This window comes from Rhea pennata, chromosome 5 (genome assembly GCF_028389875.1).
Source record: "Rhea pennata isolate bPtePen1 chromosome 5, bPtePen1.pri, whole genome shotgun sequence".
NCBI lineage: Eukaryota > Metazoa > Chordata > Aves > Rheiformes > Rheidae > Rhea > Rhea pennata.
In genome coordinates, this window is record NC_084667.1 from 13,744,653 (window position 1) to 13,769,741 (window position 25,089).

At 40.4% G+C, this 25,089-nt stretch overlaps 1 protein-coding gene across 6 annotated transcripts in view; it reads left to right on the forward strand.

Moving 5' to 3' along the window:
- Window positions 1-1,508: 1,508 nt before the first annotated feature.
- Window positions 1,509-25,089, forward strand: part of PCNX1 (pecanex 1) — a 93,325-nt gene continuing 69,744 nt past the window's right edge. For 5 of the 6 annotated variants that reach the window (XM_062578087.1, XM_062578090.1, XM_062578089.1 and 2 more), the window contains exons 1-6: window positions 1,509-1,809; window positions 10,167-10,375; window positions 15,783-15,888; window positions 18,873-18,918; window positions 19,488-19,577; window positions 21,333-23,030. In XM_062578087.1, coding sequence (XP_062434071.1) covers window positions 1,657-1,809; window positions 10,167-10,375; window positions 15,783-15,888; window positions 18,873-18,918; window positions 19,488-19,577; window positions 21,333-23,030 — 2,302 coding nt within the window. In that variant the 5' untranslated portion in view covers window positions 1,509-1,656. Of the gene's footprint in view, window positions 1,810-10,166; window positions 10,376-12,054; window positions 12,113-15,782; window positions 15,889-18,872; window positions 18,919-19,487; window positions 19,578-21,332; window positions 23,031-25,089 lie in introns of those variants that run through there. The other variant, XM_062578093.1, reaches the window with a different exon arrangement.

A 25,089-nucleotide genomic window follows, 5' to 3' on the forward strand; every position in this document is an offset into this window, starting at 1 on the left:
TATGCTTGGCTTCATCCCAACAGACGGAATTCCCCCCTCCCCATCCATGAAAATTCTTTACAGGTATTTCCTGTTTTTCCCCCTCTTCTCCCCCCACCCCATTCTTTTTCATGTTTCAATCCTGTCTGACAGATTGAAAACGTATTCCCTTACCAAATACTGTTAGCAGTCTCACATTCAGAAATGCACTATTTGAAACACTGTATTTATTTATTTTTTTTTAATATGGGGAGGGAGCCATCATGATTGAGGGTCTTGTGTCAATCCCTTCTTCTTTCCCATTAGGGAACCAAAAAAAGAAAAAGAATAGATCAACCACATCTGTTTTGACTCAGTCACTTCTATCTTCTGTTTTTCCAAGAATATTCCAAGAAATAGCCGAATGCTGTCATTGGTTTAGATAATGGAGAAAAAGGTGGAGACTGTGGCACCAAGCCCCTTGAAAACACGGGTCCAAATGCATGCTTATCATGAGTCATGACTATTTGGATACTACGTGCATGCGATTCCTCCTCAACAGAGAGCCAGAAGGCTCTGCTCTCCCGTTGTGTGCCCGGTGGAGCTGGACAGACACCGAGGTTTGGGCTAGAAACCGAGGTGGGATATTTCTGCCAACGCTGTAACAGCATCAGAGCATGCCCTCCTAGCTGGATTTCCCCCCAGTTATGACTGGCAGCTCGGTGAAGGATCCTCAGCGTTACTCACTCGCAGGGCCTGAAGGGAGAGGCCTCCCCTTTCCCCCGCCTGGCAGCAGTGCCAAAGCTCCTTCCCTCATCTGCCTCTTTCTGTCTCACGGTTTTCGGGATGTGTTTAGTGACAACTAATGACCTCGTTGCTCCCCGCGTGCTAAAACACACGACTCCGGAGGTTCACACCTAACACCCCGGGACACCGCGGCTGCGCAACGGCCGGCAATAAACGGGACCGTTCTGGCCGCCCGCGTGGCCCAGGCGGCAGCGGAGCAAGCGCTGCGGCGGGGCCGGGCGCTCGACGCCGCGCCGCGCCCGGAGGGGCTCCGAGGCGGGAGGCCGCGGGACCTCGTCTTTACCCGCACGGAACCGAGTCACGGGCGGGGGCGGCGTCACCCCGCCCCCGGCACGGGCAGGGCGTTAGAGATGACGGAGCCGGGGAGCCGAGGGCGAAGCCGCCTGTGGCGCCGCCGCCTCCTCGCTTCCCAGGAGCGCCGGCGCCAGGCCAGGAGCGCTGCCGCGCGGCCTGGCGCCCCCTCGGCGGGGCAGGGGCCGCCGCCCGCCCGCTCCGCCCGCAGCCCCTGCCGTTACAGCCCGACGGCGGCAGCCCCTCCCCGGCGCCGGGAGCGGCGGCCGCGCTGCCTCCTCCGCGCCGCCAGGGGGCGCCGCCGCGCCCCGCGCGCATGCGCATGCGCAGGCGCCGCCGCCCCCGCCCCCGCTGCGCCGTCCCTCCCCGGCGGCAGCGCGCGGGGCGGGCGTCCCCTGCCGCAAGGGCTGCCGGGTCTATCGGGGGCGCGGGGGCGGGCGGCCGGCCCGAGGCCCGGACATAAGATGGCGGCGGCGTTGCTGGGGAGGCGGCGGCGGCGGTTGCGGCCGTGCGGGCTGTCGCGGAGCGCGGGCGGTGCGCGGCTCTGCCCGGGCTCGCAGGGCGGATAGAGCGGGGCCGGCGCGGCGGAGCGGGGCCGCCATGGGCTCCCAGGTGCTGCAGATCCTGCGCCAGGGCGTGTGGGCGGCGCTGAGCGGCGGCTGGTACCAGGACCCGCACCAGGGCGCGGGGGTCAACGCGCTGCACCTCTACCTGTGGCTCTTCTTGCTCGGCTTCCCCTTCACCCTCTACATGGTGAGCGGGGCGGGGAGCGGGGCCCGCGGAGGCGCTGCCGCCGCGCTGGGCCGGGGGCTGGGCCGGGCCGCGCGCGCCCTCTGCCCGCGGCGCCGGGGCCCGGCGGGGGGGCGCTGCCCGCGGCCCGGCCTGGCCCGGCCCGGCCCGGCCCGGCGCCGCGCGTGCCGCTGGCGCAGGAAGGCGTCGCGTGAGTGGAAGGTGTCGGGTGCAGCCGGCGTTCGTGGCGGGCGGTGGTACCGCTTTCGTCTCTGACCTCGCCTGGGAGAGGGATGTGCTCTCGGGTCCGCGGGGTCGGAGCGGCTTTGGCTGTAAAGCCGCAGTCTGTGCGCTGGCTGGTGGTACGTGTGGGTCGCCCATCAGCGGTAAGTCACTTCGTGTCCTTGTGTGCAGCCGGGCTCTGGTGTATTTGGTTTGGGAGAATGCCTGCTGGAAGTATCTCTGTATCTGACGTTTTGGTGAAGTCTTTTGGTGAAGTCTAGAAGTTTCTTGATGTTTGGATTTGGGAATTGACACATAGATGGTACCTTGGGTTGTGAGAGAAGGAAGTGGTTTCCTGTTGATCACTGCTCATTTGTCTTTCTGAGCTGGTTGTGTGTGATTTACAAAATACTAGTGTTCTTCAGGTATCTTGGCAGAAGAGCAGTGTGATTGGTCTAGGTGTGGTGTGACTGGTCTTGAGCTGATGAAGTAGAATGTAATCTGCAAGTCTGCCAGGCCCAGATGTTGTGACAACTTAAAGTAGAAGCTGACTTGTGGAAATTGTGAGTTAGAATGAGACCTTGGAGGGGGGAAAAAAAATCTGTGAGTGCAGTTGTAAAGATCTAGAGCTTGTGGGTCAGATTTTTGCTTTGTTTAAAAAACAATTTGTAAGGATAGATGCAATATGAGACTCTTCATAAGAAGAAATGGCTAATGTGGAAGAAGAGGTTACAGCTCTGTACACTTACCTCTTAATTTGTGTTACTATGTTCTTGGAAAAGGTAGCTCCCAGGTTTTGTCTGAAAACTCTAGACTTGGCAAGGAAATTAAAGGCTTGAGACAAACTTCTGAAAAGCAAAGTTAGTGTGACAGCAGCTAGATCAAACGTTCAGCTAAATAGATCTCTGTAAAAGTTGAGACTCTCCATATAGAGTTCCATTGAACAGGGGGAGAGGCTCCTCTTGGTCTTGAATCCATAATTGCTTAGAAGTAGTGCTTTTGTGTTTTGACAAAACAGTCTGTCTAAGTAGTACTACCTTGTTGAGAAAGTGGTTCTTAAAGTCATCATACCTTCATGTTGCATGTGCAGGAGCCCTTCCTTTCCTGTATTGTATATCCTATTAGCTGTTAGGATATCTATCAGTTAGAGATCTATATTGTATATAGATCTGGAGCAGCACTTGAGCCTTTGGCTGCTGTTGAAGCAGCAGTTGGGCTTCAGTTGCCCATAGTATGGGGTGAACTTCAGTGTTGTCTAAACTTTCCCTCCTTTCTGTGCAAAGGGAAGATAGGCAGAAGCAAGCTGCTTCAGGTTTTGTTGAGGTCAGAGAAATTCTCTTGCTTCATAGCTTTGGACAAGTTAAAGATGCAGCAACAAATGCCAACTTCCCTGAGAATAAGTACAGAGATTAGTCACAAGTTAAAGCAGATTGAATCATATTTGGCTGTTGTCCCTCTTTCCACCCTCTGCAGTTTGAGTGTTGTCTAGACATAAACTAAACAGGCAGAACTATGATGGTCATCTCAGCCTTTTAACATCTCTTAGACTCTTCAGAACAGACAGCAGTAAGTCTTGCATTGCTGTAGGACGTACATAAGCAAGCAGAACTTGCTAAAATCCTAGGTAACAGTAATCTGAAATCATAGTACAGCAGAGTACTGGTGTGGGAGGAAATTTCTAAGCTAGTTCAAATGACTTGTTGCTGGCAGAGAACCCTGCATGGTTTTTTTTTTAAAAAAGTGTGTGTGTGTGTGTATAAAACCTTAAAATACTGTCAAGTTTTACATTATATATACAACCTTCTCACATAGACTTTCCAAGATCATGCTCTTGCTTTGCTGCATCAGTAACAATTGTAGTTATTTCGAAGTTGTTTTGTAGCAACAAAGGTGGGTAGGATCACTTAATCACTCTGCTTGTAGCTAGTTCTCAAGACTGAATGCATCTTACAATAGGCTAAACACTCTTCAACTCTTATTTAACTTCAAACAGTAATGGAACGCTTCATCTTGTCTGGATTTTGTAACTTGGATGCCTTCATTCCTTAAGGACTTGATTTATCACACCAAATACTGTGTTTTTTTTTTCCTGTCTATGCATTTATTGTATTGATCCTGTAACTTCAGAATGGGATCTGGTAATGATTATTGTCAGTGAGTCATAACATAAATCTGTGTGCTTCTTTGTGTCTTTATAATAGCAGTGCTATTAGGGCTGAGAGGTAGTGGATGCTTTCTGGGTTTAATATGTAGTACAAACCAATTGAAGTGGGGAAAATAGTGCTATATATATATAAATATATATTGCACTATATAGTGTGTGTATATATAGTGGAATTCAGCTGGTGTTTCTTCCTTGGTCCCTTCCTTGGCTTCCTTCCGAGCTTGGGCATGTGAAAGTGTGGGTCCTGTACCCTTGGTGAAGGAGATGAGGTAAGATGTATGCATATCAGAATCTGTGTTACAGACTGAGATAGTTGTCTCTCATGTGTATTTATGTGCTTAGCTGTCCTTGCCAGAAATGTGGCAAAAAAGTCTAGATAATAAAGGATTGGGGTATAGAGGAGAAGAGTCTGGATAAGTGGAGCTGCTTAAGTCTTTACTCTTAGATCTGTGGCTTGGCAGTATGCATGCCAAAGTATTGCTAGCTAGACTAGTTTAATTTATCCTCTTGTAAAATTTGTAGTTAGTGATAGGCTCAATTATGCCAGTTGCTCTGCATGTCTGAAGAGTCAAACTTTCAAATGTTTTTGAACATAGGAGAATGTGCTACAATATGGGCAAACTTTTTGTACAAGACAGTTGTAAAAGCCAGTGATAAGAGTTAAGAAAAGCTAAGGCATCCTAAATCCAGAGACCAATGTCTGTGTCACTACTAGGAGGGGAGGGGAAAGCAGAGGAGCTGCCAGAGCACTCTCCCCAGTCGGGATGCTACTCCAGCCCCCCATGTGCCTGGAAGGGGCAAAGTCTTGGCCCTGGAATAAGGGGAAATTTGCCAGTGACTGAAGAGGAGCCAGAACTAAAGCTTGCTTTGGGTGATGGGCTTGTACCTAAAGAACTTGTCTGTCGAAGTTGAGATCATTTAGATAGTGGTTTATTTAACAGGCGTTTGACTTCCTGACTTGTGTACGTAGTAATAGAAGTAGGTCACGTAAGTGTAACTTCATGTGAAAGTCTCCGGTAGCCAAGTTTGATAGAAGTGCTGTTTCTTAACTTACCAGTTTAAGTACTCAGAGGTAGGCCAAGAGTTTAAGTACTTGGAAGTGGATGAGAGTCCACCTCAGCTTGCTGTAAGCCACATCTAGTTTCTTTGTTACTAGAAGTTTGACTTTGTACATGTAAAGCTTCAGTCAAAAACCTAGGTAACTTATAATTGAACATACTTCCTAATACCAACAGTTCTTTAGGGCTCTATGTGTTTATAAACAGAAAATAGTGACAAAACTAGATCTACTGCTTCTTAATAGTCATCTTTCCTTGAGTATGAATGTGTCTATGAAATATTGGCCTCAAAATGCTTGGGTTTCATAGGTTTTTACAAGATGGTCTTTATTGCTTAATGAGTACTTAATTGATATCAGTTTTATGTAACTATTTGCAATCAGATTTTGGGATGGGAGTCTTTCCTATGAATATTCTTAGTAAGAAACATCTTTATTTTGAAAAACGTCAGCAAACTTTTCATTGAATTTACAACGTCTAACCAAAGCATGATGTGGTTAACTAAGATCAAATTCATGGTTTTTCTTATTTCTTTGCAAAGTGTGCAGCTCAACCTGTGATCAAGTGGAACTCCCCCTAGTTCCTGGTGCTCTACAAAGATGTGGAGAGATCTTTGTAGTTTAAATGGGTATATTTGAAAGCCTTATAACTGTTGCTCTGAAGTTTCCCTTCTGTTCTAGGCTGACACTTGGATTTTGGGAATGCTTAAGCTTTCCTACAACCCTTTCACAAAGGGTGTGCTGCGATACAAGTGAGCTGCCCTAACAGCCAGCTGCTTCTTCAAAGGATAGTCACACTCTTTGTAACTGTGATCCTGCATCTTCTTTCTTCACCATTTGTGCTCATCTAATCACCTGTTTGAGGCCCTCTTCCAATGCAGTTGTAGAACACTTGTTGCCTGTTGTGGTGAGCTTTCTACTAGCCCGGTTGGCTATGGGCAGTAGTTAGTCTGCTACGAGGGTAGGCAGTGACTGCTGACAATGGGCTGATAGCACAGCAGTTGAAGGCCACACTCAAATTATGTCTTGCAATAAATATACTTTAGAAAAGGAGGAACTCGAATTATAGTGCTATTCTTTGCTTCTTTTATGTGGTTTCTATCATATCATATATCACAGAGGAAAGATGAAGAGGAGTTAGCCAGGCTTGAAAAAGCATTTGATTACTTTGATATCAAGGCTCTACAGGTATAGTATAGATATCCAAAATTTAGAATTTTCAAGATAACTTATGAAGTATGTCCTTGAAGAGTGCAAAGTCCTGTGTAGGGGGTGTGTGTGTCTGCAGGCTTTTTGTTTTTGCTTGCTTTTGATCTTATTCTCTGCCCCCACCTTAGTCTTTGGAGGTGCTACTTAATACTCCTTAAAGATGCACAGAAATATTCTTAGATAGGAGTTTAGATAGTGATTGGGTTTGTTCAGCCGTTAGTTACTGAAGTCATCAGACATTTTGCAATAGAACACAATTAAAGCAGGCAGTTTATGTATGGACAAGTAATGAGGGGAGGGAAAAAAAGTGAAGTAGACAAGAGCTTCTGTTGTGAACAGTCCTGTTCAGTTAGCACTCAAAAAAAAAAAAAAAAAAAAAATGCAGAAGGGGCTACACAGCTGTGCAGTGCAGATGGATGTTCTCTGAAGTGCTGTTGCAGCTGTAGACTTGTGGCCAGTTAATGTCTGCTGACAAGCTCTAGCCTGAGCTTTTAGTCTGTTGGGCCTAATAAAATGGCTGCTTTATCACTTATGAAAAGAACTGAAATGAGACCAAGTTGCAAATAGGTATGGCTTCCAGGTATTCCTATTGATCTCAGATGCTATTGTGTAGGAGTCTCAGTTCTGTTGGCAACAGACCTGTTTCTTGTCAAGTGCAGTAAAATGTCAAGCATTGTTGAAGTTACTAATCTCATTTTAATTTGACTTTAACCTGGATTGTAGAGAAGAGACCCCCCCTCCCCCAAATGGAAGCTAGATGATTCCAAATATTGCAAAGAAAAACTTGTTAGGCACCAGTGATTTAGGATGGGTTGCAGCTCTTCCTCTTCAGGCTCTGATGCAGATTAATTGCTAGTAGCCTGGATACTACTGCTGTGCCACAACATGAGATTTTTGTGGGAAGTGTGATCAGACAGCATGTTATTCTGGACAAGTTCAAGTTTTTTATTCTTACAGTATGCATACTGCTCAGAGAGGAATAATTACTAACAAATGCTAAGAATTTGAAGTACTGAGTTTGGTTCTTCTATTATTCTTAGCCATCTGCAATCCTGTGAAAATGGAATACAAGTAAAAGCACTAATTGTTTAATGGGTTTGCTGCAAGTTGTGTTAGTGTCTTGCCTCTTCCCCCACCCTCCTTGTTTTCAAAACTTTCTTTTTGCAGACCAAGATGTAGAATTGAAATCTGTACTGGATACATGGTGTGATCTGATTGCTGACAGAGCGGAGGGGAGAAATTGAAGAGTGCTCCAGATAGACATGCCTATGCTTTCCTATCATAACATTTGATGGCTGAAGTTAGTCCAAGACAAATCCTGTGGTAATGGCTTCTGAACATGACGTAGTTGTAAGGGGAAAGCCAGTTGAAGTAGCTTTTTGCAATGGAGCAGCAGACTGCTTAGCACTTAAGAGAAGCTGATATATTTTGTCGAAGTTAATGGGTTTGTATGTGCCTGGAGGAAGCTAAGCTACCTCTGAAGCTCTCAGGGCATAGCATTCCTTGAGGAAACCCTTGTACCACTGCCTCAGAGGTTGTATGGGTGTCACTATCAACACTGTGGTTTCTGGCTGGTTACTGTTGCAGTTTTTAAATAGCTTTGTTTCCTCTTTCTTTTCCTGAAGTGATGCTTGGTAAGTGAATCTTTCTCTGTCAAGGAAAGTTAGTCTTGTCCAGCTCAACATGAATGATGATAGGCAAAATCTAAATTGCATACCCCAGCTTAGTTTGCCCATCCTCCTTCAAACATTAAGTTTAACCTACTTCATTTCCCCCAAAACAAGTCAACACCTAGTATAACATCTTTAAGAGAAGACTCATAGTAAGTAAGTTCCCTCTGATCAATTCCAGACTCTATTATTTATCTGTGTTTGGCTTTAGAAATGCTATTGTTTGGGATTCTCTTTTGTACTTTTTGCTTCCTGCCAGAAAATGGACAGCAGAGTTAGGAATTGGTTTTGTTCTGGAGTCAACAGTTGATATGATATTTAGAAGTGGTTTTTTTTTTTTTTTTTTTTTTTTTTTTTTAATCCCTTTAGTTAGTAGTTAGTACAATATTTTGTGTTTGGAGAGCCTTTTTTGGTAAGCTCATGGCCTAAATTATATGATGAGCACTACCTGTTCTTTCAGGACTAATAAGTTTTTGAATATGTAGAAATATTTAATGTTTTAATCAGATCTCTGTAAAAGGCCAAAATTAGCTTTATGTGTAGAATAGAGAGGCTCTCTGTCTTGTTCTCTGGTTGTACTTCTGTTTCTGCAAAATGTTGGTAGAGCTGTGATTGTAAAATGCTTCTTTATTAATATGGTCCGCATATGGAGCGTTACTAGGTGTATCAACTTGGAATTAACTTTAGAATAGGAAGTCTAAAAAGATTGTTTGTTCTCCTCATACTAAATTCATATTTGTGCTTGATAAAATACTATTTAATTCTGACTGTATTGTATTTCTCTAAAGGTTATCTTAGAATTTGATATAAATCTATACCAGTAGGTAAAGGGAAAATGATGCAGCAAACTTGATTACATGGCTTCTTGTTGCTTTTACAAGGAACTGAAGTATTTATGAATAAAGACTGAGAATTAATATCTCATGTTGTGCAGTGACTGACTGGGCAAATGAGGTGGCAAAGGTATGAGTGAAAGTGAATTGGATAGGTAAAAGCCTTGAAATGAAAGAACTCTAACCTTGTCTAGTGCTCTAAAATTTCTTTAAATAGCTAATAGGTTGTGCTTACTCAATACCTGTTGAAGTGACTGCTCTGTAAAAGCTTTTTCATTCTCAGCAAGAACTTGGGGAGAAGTCTTAGTTCTGAGTGGAATTTCAAAAACTGAATTCAGACTTGATTATTCATGTGGCTTTTGGCCACCTTTGACACAACTGAAATTCTTCTTGGAGCAGCTATGTTGGCTGCCTCTCCATGGGCATGTTAGGGTTGAACACAAATGATCCTTGTAGCATGTGGTCTTGCAGATTGGCCTGGGCTGCTGCTCAAACCTGTGAGCCACAGAATGTAAACAGACTTTTTTTTTGTATGCAGACAGACTTTTTGTATGCAGTGTAAGCAGACATTTTTGTATGTAAGCTTTTGCAACTGCCCAGTATCTCTCTGTGTGAGAGAAGCTGTCGTGAGCTGACATGCTAAGTCAAAACCTCCAGATTGAGTTGAGCAGGACTTTTTTTCCCCCAGTCATGCCTTTCAACTTGTATTGGTATTTCCAAAATGGAGTCACTGCTGTGTACTGGCCCTAAAACAAGGTCTGATCTTGTGCTTGGTTTTAATTTAAGTTGCTAAAAATCTCTTGTTCTCTTTGGTTCATAACAACAGATTAAGTGTTGAGTATGACACAAAAATCATGCTAACTGTAAATCTAAGTCTTGCGTACCTGTAGCCTGGATGATGAGGTCTAAACATGGCTTTTAAACCATTTGCTAGCTCTACTCTAGTATGCTACTCTAGTGCTATGGTTTTTTGTAGATGGACAGCAGATCTTTTTTTTTTTTTTTTTTTTTTGTCTTACTAACTTTGTTAACAATCTCCCTGTAAGATTTGACTGTGAGGGTTTTTTTTTGTTTTAGAGACTTTTTAAAAAAACAAATCAAAATTTTAACTGTTGGTGTGATCAATATCTTCGGTGTGAGAAAACTGTTAAATTCTCAATAGCTTTATGTACTCTTATGGACTTCTGACCTTGTAATCATTAACTTTTTTTATTCTCTTTTGAAAGGCTCTTCCTTCTTCCATGATGATAGTAGCTGTCTACTGCCCAGTGATAGCAGCTCTGTTTATCGTTTTGAAGATGGTGAATTACCGTTTGCACAGGGCACTGGATGAGGGAGAAATTGTGGAGAGGAATGCCAATGAGCATATGGACAGAGGTGCAAAAATGGAACAAAGCAGTGTTTCAGCCAAGAGAAAAGACAGCAATGGGCCCAGGTAAGGTGGCTTCCCATACACTAGGCATTGCTTCAAATGATAAGCAACAATGTTTTCATCAGGAGTGTAACTGGAATGGTGGTTGAAATAAACACTGCAGAATACAGATGTAGACCTCAGTGGTTCTGAAAGACTTAAGTTTGATCTTTTGAAACAGACTTCTTTTTACATATGAGATTGAGGTTTTGGACTCCTGTTAGTTTCCCAGGTCTTCACCAGTAGAAATTCTAGAGTAATAGTGGAAATGCTGGAAGCATTGAAACAGCAGCATGGAAAATGTTTGTTTAGATTACTAAATACTTAATGAATGCAACCAGTATAAGTAATCTTATCTCAGCAGTACACTTGCTTTTAAAATTCTTGCTGGCGAAAACCGCTTACTGCACCCCAACTCTTGTATCACTAAAGGAGTGTCTGATCTGGGCTCGGTTTACTTTAGTTCTGCAAAAACATGACTCAAATATAACGTGTGACTCCATTTGTAGACTTAACTCTGTCAGAACACTATCCTCCAAATTTGGTAATCCTGAAATTGCTTGCCTCTAATGATGCTACTTGCAAATCATCATTAGGATTCCTTTCCAGGACCTCCTTTGCTGTCAGCAGCATCCGAAACTAAATGCATCTCCTACCCTTGAGCAGACAGTTTAGTCAAAGAAGAGGCAAAGATAACTTACCAACAAGGCCATCCTAACCAGTCTGATCAGACTGTAATGTGTTATGGGCCCTTATTACAGCTCCAATTACCTAGAGCTGTGCAGAAGCTTGGATAATAAGAGTTAGACTGCATGAAATCAGTCTTTTGAAGAATGTTTTTATCTTGTCTGTGGGTTTCTGGTAATAGACCTATGAATAGTTTTCAAAAGCTAGTGTACTGTCCTGACTTTCTTTTTTCCTTTTTTTTTTTTTTTTAAGTGGTTGTTTTAAAACAGACTGTGAAGCTTCTGTGTGGAGGCCCTGGTATGCTAAAGGGAAATGTAACTGAAAGAAGCCTCTTAAATCTGTTTATCAGGATGTTTAGAGGAAGGAAGTCTTAAAGCAATGCTCTTTAAAGTACTTAGTATAGAAGTGAAAGGACTTCATTGTGTGGATGGAATAGCTTCTCCCGTAGTGGACCAAAGTTCTTCTGTATCTGCTCTCAACTCAGTCAGTGCAAACCATGTCTTACATACCTTTAAAGCTGATGCACAGAAACTTCTTGTATCAATATTTTACAACCTGACCCTCTTTTCCATGTTGTACTTGGTAACTGAACCTGTTGATGTTAATTGTGACTCCAGTTAGATCACCATACACCTTACTCAAACTGTATTAAAATAGTTTGACAGAATGCTTGCCTAAATGTAATTTGATGCTTATTTTGTTTAATAAAATTCATGGAAGCACATCAGCAGTCTGTTCTCTTTCAATGCCACCTTGCTAATGCATATCTTAGCTGTGATACTTAGATTTTTAAGCTCTCGAACAGTAGCTAAGATTTGACAAGGGACTTCTTTGCATTAGTATTGTGAATAGTTACTTCTGAATATTTTTAGAAACTTCAGTCTTTCTGAAGAGCAGTCCACATGGGCCAAGTTACTACATTATAAACACTTGAGCCCAGAGGTGGAGGTTAGTTTGTGTCCGACTTGCCAACTTAAGTTTCATTAATTTTTATATGATCCTTGTTCCCACTTTCAGGTCTCTTAACTAGAACTGGGAACAAGGTCAATGCAGAAATTATGGAGTTGCTTTTTGGTAAGTGGGGGGTACAGTATATACTAATCTTTGCCTGGAAGCTTACAAGAGCTCTGCAGTAACACTCAAACCAGAAGAGGGGATGTAGGATGAGCTTTTAATATTAAGCTGTCACTTTCTTGGCCAATTATCTTGAAACAATAATAATAAATCTATTTAAAGTAGGAAGGGTTTTTTCTTTGACTCTTTTTCATAGCTGTCCTAGTATAATGTTGATATAACTGAGATCAAAGGGAACATACATACATTAGATATTTGCATAATAATCTGTTTTAATAGCTCAGCCTATAGCACATGATACTTGATTATTGTAATCTGTAAGATTGTCCTTCTAGAGTAGTCTAAAACTTACCCATCTTCTCCCTTTCTAGAGCCTACTTAGCTATGAATAGTAGCATTGTTGAAGGATTAAGTGGTAGATAGGTCTCTGTTCAAAAATTGTTGGGGGTTCTGTTCAGATTTTTTAGAACAGCTGTTCTTTCTGGAAGCACCACTTTGCAGACAAATGCTTGACAAAAGTGATGTACTTCTATCTGTAGGCTTATATGGACTGCTAACTTCTGCTCATATCAGTTTCAGAACAGGATCAAAATCATTTTTTTCATAAGACTGACTGAATTAAGCAAAGAAGTTGACTTGCTCCTTAAGAGATGCCCTATTTGTTCCTTATTCATTAAACTTGCAATTTCCTAGTCAGTGTTTTTAAAAGAAGCCTGCACAGGCTTAAAGATATAGGATAAACTGTTGTCATCTTTGCTTATGTAACTTACAGTGCAATTGTTGATTTCATTCTTGCTTGGCAGGGTGATGTCAGTTAAACTTGTCTGAGGCTTTTTTTTGTTTTGTTTTTTGAAAACCTGTGTTAAGGAATGGGATACAGTATCCTCTTCACAGAAGAGGTAGAGGTAGAAGCAACAGCATAAGCGTGATTTTTGTCAAGTATCAGTGGATCAACATAAATATCTTAAAACATGTTTAATTTTTCCTCTTGATTCTGGGGATAGGAATGTGGCTCTTTTGTCAGTGACCACCATGATACAACATAGTACTAAGCAGTGAACTGACGCTGCTGTTTCTGCCCTCTATCAGCATAGGTGCCCTGTGTTCATATATGACCTCAACATGTACTTTGTTACAGAATAAAACTTATTCTTGGAAAATGCGGTTCATTTGTTGAATCTTTTGAATTGTTTACAGTCTACTTAAACAAGTATGATCAGGAGAAATAAAGTGTAATCTCTTTAACTAGTGCCCCACCTTAGCTATCACTCCTCTTTGCAGTTTTCTCTGATTAGCAGACCTATTGCTAAGCTTGAAGTTTTGTCCTTTTGGAGTTACAATTACTAGTTCTAGCTTTAAAGGCAAAGTTTCTCAATAAGCTGAAACTGTCTTGGTCTAGAGTTCACATTATATACTGTGTTCTGAGACCAGCCTCCTGACTAGTTATCCTGCTGTCTTAGTTGGAAACTTAAGGGCAGAAAAAGATGTATAAAATAGAATTCTCCTATTCTTTTTTGACTTGTCCTGAAATCAAAATTGCACATTCCAAGTTCTCCCTGAAAGTTCTAGTCCTAGCGTCAGATTTCTGTAGTCATTCAGCTTAAGTCCAATTTTAAATTTTTGAATTTACCTAGACTTGCAGCCTGTTAAGACTTCTAGTTGAACTCCAGCACAGTAATGGAGCTGCTTATGGTAATTTTAGCTAGGATGGGTACTGATGTTTAGAAATGCTGGTTTTAATTTTATGCAGATTCTTGATATCTTTTCTATAGCAATCTTGGTTGCTATTAGCTAGACATGGTTTTCTCAGTCTTCATAGTAACTTCACTTCTGCTTCATTGATAATTTATTTTATTTTTTATATTTTTGCTTTCAACTTCAACAATGCAGTGCTTAGTTTCCTGACCTCATACATTAGAAAAAGGAACTGATTCTAGAACTCAGTAGCAAAAAGGAATGACTGCAACACCAGCAGGAGATAACTGTTAAGATGTGGACTTCAATAGCGTGTAGAATCCTCTATGCATACAATTATTAATTCTAGAAATCTGTATTTCCTGCCTCTTCCTGCAGGGTTTTTTGTTGTTGTTGCTAGGTTTTGTTAGTCTGTTAGTTTTGTGTGTGCTGTCACAGAATGCAAGAGCTATGAGTAGAGTATGGTTGTTGGGTTGTACCATTTCTTATACTGCTATCTGCTGGTTTGCTTTTAACCGGACTCTGAACTGTGTGCTGGTCTTACAGCATAGATATCTGTAAGGCTAGCTGTATGCTGAGTCATGTTGTGCTTCTTGTCTGCCTCTGTCCCATCCTCCAGAGGTAACACAGGGCTACATTTGTAGTCCCTTTGCTCCAGCTGGAGAAGGGTTGTCCATGTATTCTTTCTCCAGCAAAATGCTGGAGCTCTTCATTGTATGAGGTCCAACAACTTATGTTTCTGCACCACTTTATTACAGTGGCATTGTATTTTCCCAGTTGCCTGGTTCTAGCTTCTCCAGCAAAATGCTGGAGTGGACTTGCCACAGCTCTGGATCACTGGCTGTTGGGAGATAATTGTTTGCTTTATCTTTGGGGGAAGAGGGCAGGGGAGGAGCAGAGGGTGTGAGCGCACGTTGCATTGCAGCTAGTTCTATTCAGAAGTCTTGTGGGTCAAGTTAGTTGAAGATAATTGTATTAGGAGAGGGGAGAAAAAATGCCCTTATTTCTGCATCTTTGAATTTAATGAACAAATCTAGATTTGATCCAAGAGCTGTAGCCCCCAAGTCATCCTACATCTGTCCTAAGGGATAGACCCAGCTTGCTTTTGTATCCTGAATAACAGCCTTTGAGCTGAACTGTGTTGAATTATAATTTGATGGTGTGATTTGACAATGTATTTAAAAAAAGACATATTCATTCTAGAAGTTAAGTTTAAAATATTTTCAAATCAATTACAACATCAATAGATTCTGAAAGTATGAAATTGGTAGTAGATATATTTTATATTTATACACACACGTGTGTGTAGTTATACAAATATTGCACCTTAAAATACTTCTTCATAAGGGCTGTGAATTTTCTTCAAGTAACTTATTTTCTGGTAGAAAGAAGAGACTTTTCTCCGTAGGAGAGATACCACATCCCTGTATGCTTCTGCCATTTCAACAGCTTTCCCTGGTGTAGTGCATGGCTATTTGGTTAAACTGTCTTTACAGTATTACTCCTAGATCCAGCCTTAGAAAAACTTACTGATCTGCTTAAAGACAAGGGCATTCAGCAATTTCCTTTCAAAGTGTTTTGTTTATTACTTCTGCTTATTTCTGGGCATTCCAGTTAGACAGGCAATCTGAAAACTGTACATCTTGGCGTGTGTATGTGTATATAATGTGTATGCAGCAGTATCTTGAAACTCCATGTAGCTCCTAATTAATCCCACTCTGAGGGTTGGCCAGTGACTCTGGAATTCCAAGGCAGCATCTTCTGTTGCAGTTCTGACAGAGCTTTCCCCTATCAAAGAAACAGTGTTCATTTGAGATACTGGAGTATACTTGAGCCCTTAATATTTGAAAAGAGGAAAAAAGTGTTTTGAACCTGGACTTGGTGTAGGCAGATGAACTCCTGTTTATTTAACTGGTAGTGATGTTCTAAGTATAACCTTAACTCTTTTTTTTCCTTTTCTCCTCCTGTCTTTCAGTGATCCTGGTGGAGGGATTGAGATGTCAGAGTTCATACGAGAAGCAACCCCCCCGGTCGGCTGTAGTTCACGCAATTCTTACGCTGGGGTAGATCCAAACCACCAGGTAAAAAAATAAAGCTATTATAGTTGCTGCTTTAGCATTACTGGCTTTGTAACCTGCAGGGTTAATCTTTGCTGAAACTAAAAATGAAAAAAACCCTCAGTATGTACTCTTTCTTGATTGTATGAGGTCCAACAACTTATATTTCTGCATTGCTTTACCGCTTTATTACAGTGGCAATGCATTTTCCCAGTTGCCTGGTTCTAGCTTTTTGCATCTTGTGTTTGTTCTAGTGACTTGAATCAACTTACTGTCCCAGCAGAAAGTATTTGCTCCTGGGTTAGCTTTCTTCTGACTTAGTATATCAAAGTGGTTTATGGCATGGTCAGACAAGAAGCAAGAAACACTGTGGTTAGGTTCGTTCTTCCTTTTGGTACCAGTTAGCCCTTAGCTCACACCATAATACATAACTTCATCCTTGAATACTACCTTTCTCCCTCCTCTCCATTAGTTTTATTTGATCTCTGCCATTTGGATACTTAACTGGTAAATTTCTATTGTGTTGGCTTTGAGGAGGCTCCCTTTTAATCTCCTTTTAGAATATATTCACTGCTGTTTATTTCTTAGCATGCTGCATGGCTCTCTAAAAGTCATTATTCCTGACAGATCAGACTGCCATCGAAAATGTTGATTTGCTAATGTTGAGAGCCAGGTAAATTGCTGGAAATGAAAAGACTAAAATGTTTTATTTTTAGATTACATGTAAGATCCTCACTGTGACTCTAGCAGGGCAGGAGCAAGGCAGTAAATAGGGGCTACAGTACAGCAGATGGAAGGGCTGAAGAACTTGGCTTTCTTTAACTTTAATGCAGTTTCATTATGCTCTAGTTGCTTTGTAATTTCATTGGGGAAGTTATTCCATTCCTTTGTATATCCACAGTGCATGCATTGGACTCTTACAGAGCTGCACATGCTGTTCCTGTTATTTTGGCTGTGATGTTTAGCCAGTCATGGCATCTTTCTTTTTCCAAGTCTTCATGAGAACAAGTAGATTAGCTGGCTAGACTGTAAGGTTGTGCTGAAGAGGAGCAATACAACCTTATGTTAAAGGTACAGAAGCTATTCTTGAATGAAATGGAAATCTTTAGTGCAGCATTGCAATACTGAGTCTATTCTAATCAGATCTCTGGGCAAGCAGTACGAGGTAGCATAGTGTTAAGCAATGCTGGTATTCTGGAAGAGTTGACTGATGTATCTGCATAATGCTGTTAAACAGCATAGATACACTCTAAGAGACTTTATCTTTTGAAGAGAGCAGATACTTTATAGTGTTCATAGGAGCATATTCACATATAGGAAATATGAAGTGATGGCCCGTATAAGGGAAAAAGAGCCCAGCAGGGGACTGTGTGTGTCTGCTCTGTCTGGAATAGTGGTTTTGAAGTGTGTGTGTGTGTGTGAAGCTCAATATCCTTTCCTATGTGCTTTAATAGTATAACAGAACTGAAGCTAGTGTTAAAGAAAGGATGTTGTTTAAAGCACATCTATACTGATAAAATTAGTGCTTGCTAGCCTCCTGTGATGGAATTTCCAGTATCAAAAGGGTGTTTGAGCAGTAAATACCTGAGTTCAGCTTTTTTTTTTTTCCTTTGGTGCTGTGCACTTGCATTCAGCTGCAGCATCTAAAGGCAGTGAAAAGGTAACAAATAGTTGAAATACAGCAAGATGACTAACTAAAAATGTTAATAACTATAGTAAAATACACTGGATAACTTTTTGTCTTCAGCTTCTGCTTTTCTGCATTATGTGAGTAACAAAGCTACTGTTCTGTAGAATGAGTGATTTGTTCAGATTACTTTGTTTGGGGTACTTGCAGAGAAGAATTAGTAGGTTTTTATTTTATTTTTTTTGATTCACTTGAACTGGACTTCTGAAATAAAACATCCCAAGAAGCGTTTGGTAAAGTCAAACTGCTAGCACTTTAAGATTCAGATTGTACCTTTGAGCACCCTGCTGCTATCCTATTTCTGAATAATTAGATGCTTTTGTCATTTTGTGTGGTGCTCAGAGTTCTTTGAGAGAAACCATACTGGTGATATTATTAAAGAAAAAGCTAAGTTCACTTTAGCACTTCTGCAAAGTATCATCTACAGATTGCTGTATGTGTGTAGAAAGGCAACGTTTTTATGTCCGCAGCTACTTGCATCTGATTGGCCACTGATTGTGGTTAAAAAGAAGATACTATAAACTCAAAATAAGATTTGAACTAAAATAAAGATAGTGCACAGTCTTCCACTAATACATTTGCTTACTTTGAGGGAACTGTAGTGTGTGTACTTGAACTATTTTCAAAAGAGAAATTACATTTGCGGGAAAGACTATGTTCATTATGATCAAGTTAAACTGATCTGAGTTTATTCAGTTACCAGCAAGGATCATCCTGCCTTGTCCCCTGTTCATGTTGCTGCTGCTTTCCATGTGCAGATACTTAAGTTTTTTACTATCTGGTCACCTTCTTGATATACCTGAAAACTAACCTTGATAAAAATATGCATCTCTTCCAACTGGAGCAGTTTTTCGATTTAGTTCAATACTTACTATGCTCAACAGAAATGTTTTATTAATTTGTTTTCTTTAAGCATTTTAGGCAACAATATACACTGCAGTCAACATTCAGCTTACTATATAGTAGTTATTAGTCTACCACCGAACATGCAGGGTTTTTTCCATGTTATGTGTTTTTTCGAGGAAAACGTTCAGATTAGAAACTGTGTATTTAAAATCCACATATTAAAATCTCTATGTTCATTGGCTAGAACAAAATAATGTGGTGATGTGATTGGATGCATAATTTAGATGTTGTCATTATGTTCACAGTAGAAATGTTCTGAGGCAGAAAAGACTTTACAGCTCTTCTCAAAAGCACAAAAACTTTTGACAATCTCCACTGTGTATATAAGCAAATACATGTATTCCAGTAATAAGAAGTAACAGCTGTGTAATTTCTAAAAACTTACAGCTTTTTAAATGTGACTTTCTGTTTCTAGGTTGGGTCTGGGTTATCTCGTCTGGGAACAGCAGCAACCATCAAAGGTGAGATTTCTAGTTATCCTTTAGGATAAAATACTATCTACCTTGTTTATCCTCAGAACTTCCTGAGGCAAGTGCAGCATTTACTAACTGGAAGACGTCTTCCTTGGATTTGAATTGAGTAGACTTTTTCCTACGTTTGAGTTGCATGCGGCCAGTGACCCTTCTGGTATTGTTTTTCAGTGATTTGGTATTTCTTGTTACCCAGCATCTAGCAAAGTTGTTGCCCAGAACAGCCATTGTAAATATCTCTGAGAAGAAAAGATGAATTATTTGTAGTATGTAAAGTTGTTATCTTGTAAACTTGAGTTGATAAAATGACTAGTAAGACAAAAGAAAATACTTGAATTTGTTACCTTTTTGATTTTTCTTTACTTTCTGCATCTTCAGAAGTACTCAGATAAACATCTGTTCCTATTTTTATTGGCAGCTGTACTAAAAAAGGAATATTCAGATATACTTATCTCTTAGTCTTTACCTCCATTGAATTCTGTTTAATACACTTTTTCTTCATGAAAGATCTGTGTAATTGAACGAGAGTTAGCAATAATACTCTTTCTTAAAATTTACAGGAGATACTGACACTGCAAAGACCTCTGATGATATCAGTTTAAGTCTTGGCCAGAGTTCTAGCCTATGTAAAGAAGGGAGTGAAGAGCAAGGTAAAATTTCTTCTTGCTGAATATTAAACATGGTATTTTATTACCAAAGACTCTGCTAAATAAATCCATGAAATTTGTTGATAGAATCTAGGAAGGGTATCTTGAAGTGCACTTTTTTCTGAATTCCTGTTAAGCTTCCAGGATGCATGGATTGAATCATTTGAACTTTATTCTTTGACTGTATGTTTCTTGTTCTAGCTCTTTCTAGCAGGTAACAAGCATTTACTGTATATCTGCCTGCTTACTGCTGCAAGATACTTAGCTTGTGTGTCTCTAGACTGTAGACCTCTGATATTACAAGTGGTCTGGAATTCATGGAATTCAGTGTAGGGTAATACACTTTGCTTTCCTGTACAGCCAAAAGGGTGTGTTTTACATCAGGCGTGCTTTCCTGTAAATAAGCCTGTACAGTGTTCTGTTTTTAGAGGTAGACTCTATAGCTAGACCGTGTAGAGTTTTCTAGTAGAGTTTTGTAGTTTTTTCTAATATGGAAGGAAACATCTACCTTGGGTTCTCTGCTTGCGCATTGCTGTTTGTTTTCTTTCCTTTTCAGTGTTTGTTTTTCTTAAAATTTTTTTTACCTTTGTCATGGGAAAAAAAATCTACTTCAACTAAAATGGAGCATAAAGCCATAGGGAAATCCTTTGTTTGCTGATTTAAAGCACATTATGGTGATTAACAGGAAGTTAACCCTGGGAATACTGTAGTTCATTTTGGCTAATCTCAGCAGACTGTTAGATTCCTTAAATGTATTTGGATTTATGACTGCATGATTTAGTGCAGAAAGTATGTGTAAGATTTAGTGTTATATATAGCAGTGCTATGGTAATAAGCAGCAAGATTCTACTTTCAGCTAAGTAACAGAACTGTTTGCCAAGTTTCTTAAGTTACACATATGCCAATATACCGTACAAAACCTTTGGCAATTGTAGTAACTCAATTTGACCTCCAGATTTTCTATTTTATGACAACACCAAAAAAAAAAAAAAAAAACTGATTCTCAATACTACCTGCATGTGGCACTTTCATGAGAAAAAGCTTGTGACTGTATTAACAATGATTCTGAGCAAGAACCAACAATCAATCCTTGTAATTTGCCTTAACAGCACTGATTTTGGAAGTTAGGAATAAATTTTGTTAGAGCAGTAAGCACTTGTTTTTGTAAAGCTGGAATTCATCACTGTTCAGAAGAATCTCAGTAACTTCTCAGGCAGTTTAATTGTAGCCCTGATCAACCTGTACCAGTGCCTGTAGGTCCTTGTTAAATGTGTACGTGAGCTTATCTGCTATCTGGTGGAAAAGGTGTGTGGGTGTTCTGTTTTTTTTTTTTTTTTTTTGAACTTCAAATTTGATACAATTTATTCATATTTCCTCTAATTATTTTAAAGTTTATGCAAGACAGTCACTGCATGCAGGAGACATGACAAAAGGCAGAGTTAGACTGCTTTGTAAATAAACTTCAGGATATGTAATATTGTCTGAGACATACAAGCAAGAAAGAAGACTGGAGATTTGTCAGAATTTATATTGTCTTTTATTATCTGCTAGGTTAAATATATTAAGAGCTGCTTTAACAAAAAAAGTCACTGTCAGTTTTGCTGAAATGCTAGAAAATCTTTTTTTTAAGTGGTAATTAATGCATAGTACTTCCACATGGATTTATTACTTTATTTACTTTCTGACATAAACAAGCAGTTGTAAAGCTAAAAGCATAACTTGAATGTTTTAAATATTTTCAATTGTATACTTAAACAGATCTGGCAACTGATCGGAAGCTTTTTCATCTGGTGTCCAATGACTCGTTTGTCTCCATCCAACCCTCGTTATCCTCTGGACAGGATTTGCCAAGAGACAACAGTGACAAAGTGTGCCTCTCGAATAACCAGCTGGTGGACCAGGCTAAGTCTAGTGCGTGTGACACAGAAGTAGCTTCGCTTGTAACTTTGCATTCTCACTCCTATAGAAAGGATCACAGACCACGAGGTGTACCAAGGACTTCTAGCTCTGCTGTTGCTTTTCCAGATGCTTCACTAAATGACTTCCCTCTGTATCAGCAAAGACGAGGACTAGATCCTGTCAGTGAGTTAGAAGCTTCCAAGCCTCCTGCTGGATCCAAAGAGTCCTTGGCTGAGAACTCTTGCATTTCAGGAGTTTTTCAACTAGATGACATTCTGAAAAGTAGCAGTCCCCAGCCATTGGCCAAGAGTGGGAAGAGCAAATCCTTGAAAGCAGACAGAAGTGTGGACAGTCTGAGAAGCCTCAGTACTAGAAGTAGTGGCTCAACAGAAAGCTATTGCAGTGGGACTGATCGTGACACTAACAGTACCATCAGTAGCTATAAAAGTGAACATACTAGCTCAACACACATAGAAAGTGTGCTGTCAGAGCATGAGGAGGAATCTCCTAGAGAAGAAAAGGACAGCAAAAAAATGGATTGTGGTGTTGACTCGGAGGATGACAGTAGCTCTACTACTGACAAAAGGACTAGTAGTGAAAGGACTGCTGTTGAAGTGAGCACTAACAGTGGTGTTCAAGAGGCAAAGGGTTCTAATGCATCTGATGAGATGCAGAATCAGAAAGGTCTCAGTGCTTCTGCTTCTGAAGAGGCCAATAAGAACCCACATGCCAATGAATTGACTACGCAAGCTGACGGGCTGCCTGGGAAGGCTGCTGAACAAAGAGATGAGCAGAGTGAGAAACTAGCTGTGTTGGTAGATTCAAGAACTTCTAAAGAAACAGGTGGAAAACAAAAAGAAGGAGATGTTCGACCAAAGTCTTCTAGCTTAATACATCGAACAGCCTCATCTCACAAATCAAGCCGGAGACGGACAGGAAAAAAGCGGGCTAGTAGTTTTGACTCAAGTCGGCACAGGGAATATGTTTCCTTCCGAGGAGTATCTGGTACTAAACCCCACAGTGCTGTGTTTTGTCATGATGAGGACTCCAGTGATCAAAGTGACTTGAGCAGGACATCAAGTATGCAGTCAGCTCACCAGTTCAGCAGTGATAGCTCTTCCAGCACCACCTCCCATTCATGCCAGTCACCTGAGGGGAAGTACAATGCTCTAAAGACCAAATACATTACTAAAGAGCGTGGGGGCACAGACGCTGAAAATATTCACAAAACCCACTTAAGCTCTGAAGGAATTAGCAAAAAACGGTCTACACGTCGGACTTCTAGCACAAACAGTGCCAAGAATCGTGCCAGAGTATTAAGCCTGGACAGTGGTACTGTGGCTTGCTTAAATGACCCAAATAGCCTAATGGCACCAGGTAACATAAAACAACTAACCACTTCAAAATCTGATTTGGAGGCCAAAGAGGGAGAGGTGCTAGATGAGCTATCTCTGTTGGGAAGGGCTTCACACTTAGAGTCAGTCACTCGTTCTAGGAATAGCTTACCAAGCCAGGCTACATTTCCTGAAGGAGAGGAACAAGAATCAGCAAGTGGAGGTAAGTAACTGAACTACCAGAAATAATCTTGCCACATTTTGTTAATGAGTCTGGTATGGGTGATTTAAGTTAGACGTCTAAGTGAGTAGCCACACTTAGACGGCTGCCTGTTTCTTTGTTTTTGCCCAGCAAAATTGACAAAGCATTTCCTTTGTCTTCTCTTGGAAGATCCACAGAAATGGGAATTGAATTCAAAGAAATGTTACGAAATCTCTAGGCAGTGGTGTTAAGTATTTGTTACTGGCAGTCTTGGTTAACCAGAAACTTACAATAATTGTGATCAAATCAGACATGTTCCGCTGTATTACTCAAATATCAAATTATATGTTGACAATAAAATCAAGACTATTCTTGTTTAAAAGACTGTATGGTTTAGAGAATTGAGAATATAGAAACGATTCTTTGCTGCCTCTTAGATAATTTCTCTACCATGGCTTGAGATGGTACTGGAAACTTCTACCAAGCAGTCTTGAACTATTTTTTATTTATTTATTTATTTATTTTTAAATGGTGGTTTAGCTACTAAACTAAATTCTCCTGGAGATTTGATTTTGCTTAGCGTTGTCATTGTTAGTTAGCTGTACAATGTTGTTTACATTAAGATTCTTTTTTTTAATGTCCTTATTATGAGAACATACTGGACTTCCTGTGCTAAGGAGAAGAATGCAACTTTTTACTTTCTATAATAATTACTTTGCTTGGTATAATGTGAGGAATAAGCTTACTTGTAGTAGCTGATAGTAATACTAGTTGCAGTCCTTCAGGTTTTGTTGTCAGCCACACTGACTGCATTACCTGCAAAGCTCTTTCATGTTGTGGAGGTTCAGTGAGTTTGAAGGATGTTTTCAGAGTAGTGTGTGATTAGTAATTGTTTCAGTCTGACTTTTGGGATTGTGAATCTGGATCTTGTTAACTAAGGGGCACAAACAGTTTGTAAAACTATATCTTCTGTGAAGAGACAAATTATTTTGAAGAACATGTAATCAATTTAGTGACCCTGCTACAATATTTAGACTGCCTAAACTACTGTGACTGTCCTATCATAAAAGAAGAGTTTTGAAGTGAAAGTGAGGTGAGAATTGACTGATAGTTCTTTTCTGACACTAGCTTAAGAGCTAACTTTAAAAATCAATACCATTACTTTAAGGGAGAAATAATTACAAATATGTCATTGTGAAGCTCTACTATATATTGACTGTTGCTCAAATTTTACTGGTTTATGACTAGCTCTATCTTCTTCATATACTTTCAGTATTAAAAAAATTATCTGCAGATGGGATTTATTTCTGTCTTTGTTATTCCTAGTAACAGAGCTCTGCAGTTCTTTTAATGAAAAAATCGAGGTTGTGCTTTCAGGACTAACTTTGCAAGCTGAGTATTTCAAATATAGTTGTGTTGTTAAAATGATAGTTCTGTGATATATCTACTGGGAGTAAATGTGATTAATAAAAGGGCTTATTAATGTGTTGGCTGTTTTGACTACATTCTCCATAGTAGCTCAAAGTTTAATTTCATTTTAGTCTGTTATTACAGCTTAAAACTGCTCAGCATCCGTTTTGATATGCAAAGGGAGATTAATATATTTTTTACTGTACAGGATATTTTATTTGCTTACCAGTTGTCAATAGTCTGTGAAAGAATTAGTGTGTGATTAATCAATGTATATTACCAAATATTCTGATCATGCAAAAAAGTGTGATATAGCATGTGGGGGGAACAGACTCACGTGTGTGTTTAATCTTAATGGTATAAAGTCTGTGGTAGCTTTACCGGGGAAGTCTTGCTGCTGTTCTCACCACACTATTCTCTTAAGTCTCCTCTTTAAACTCTTCCTTAGATAAGCATCATTCTGAAGTTCTTAGTAGGTTTTATGCATGGAGAGCAATGAAATGGTTCTCACCTATGGGCTTCAGACTGTATTTAAGAAGCCATCTGAGTTCAGGTTATCAGATCTGAAGATGCTGAATGATTAATGACACTTGCTGTATCTCATGTTTCCTATTAGTGGTAGGATGGGAAATATTTCCTTTATTGAAAGAAATGAATGTCATTCTGGATT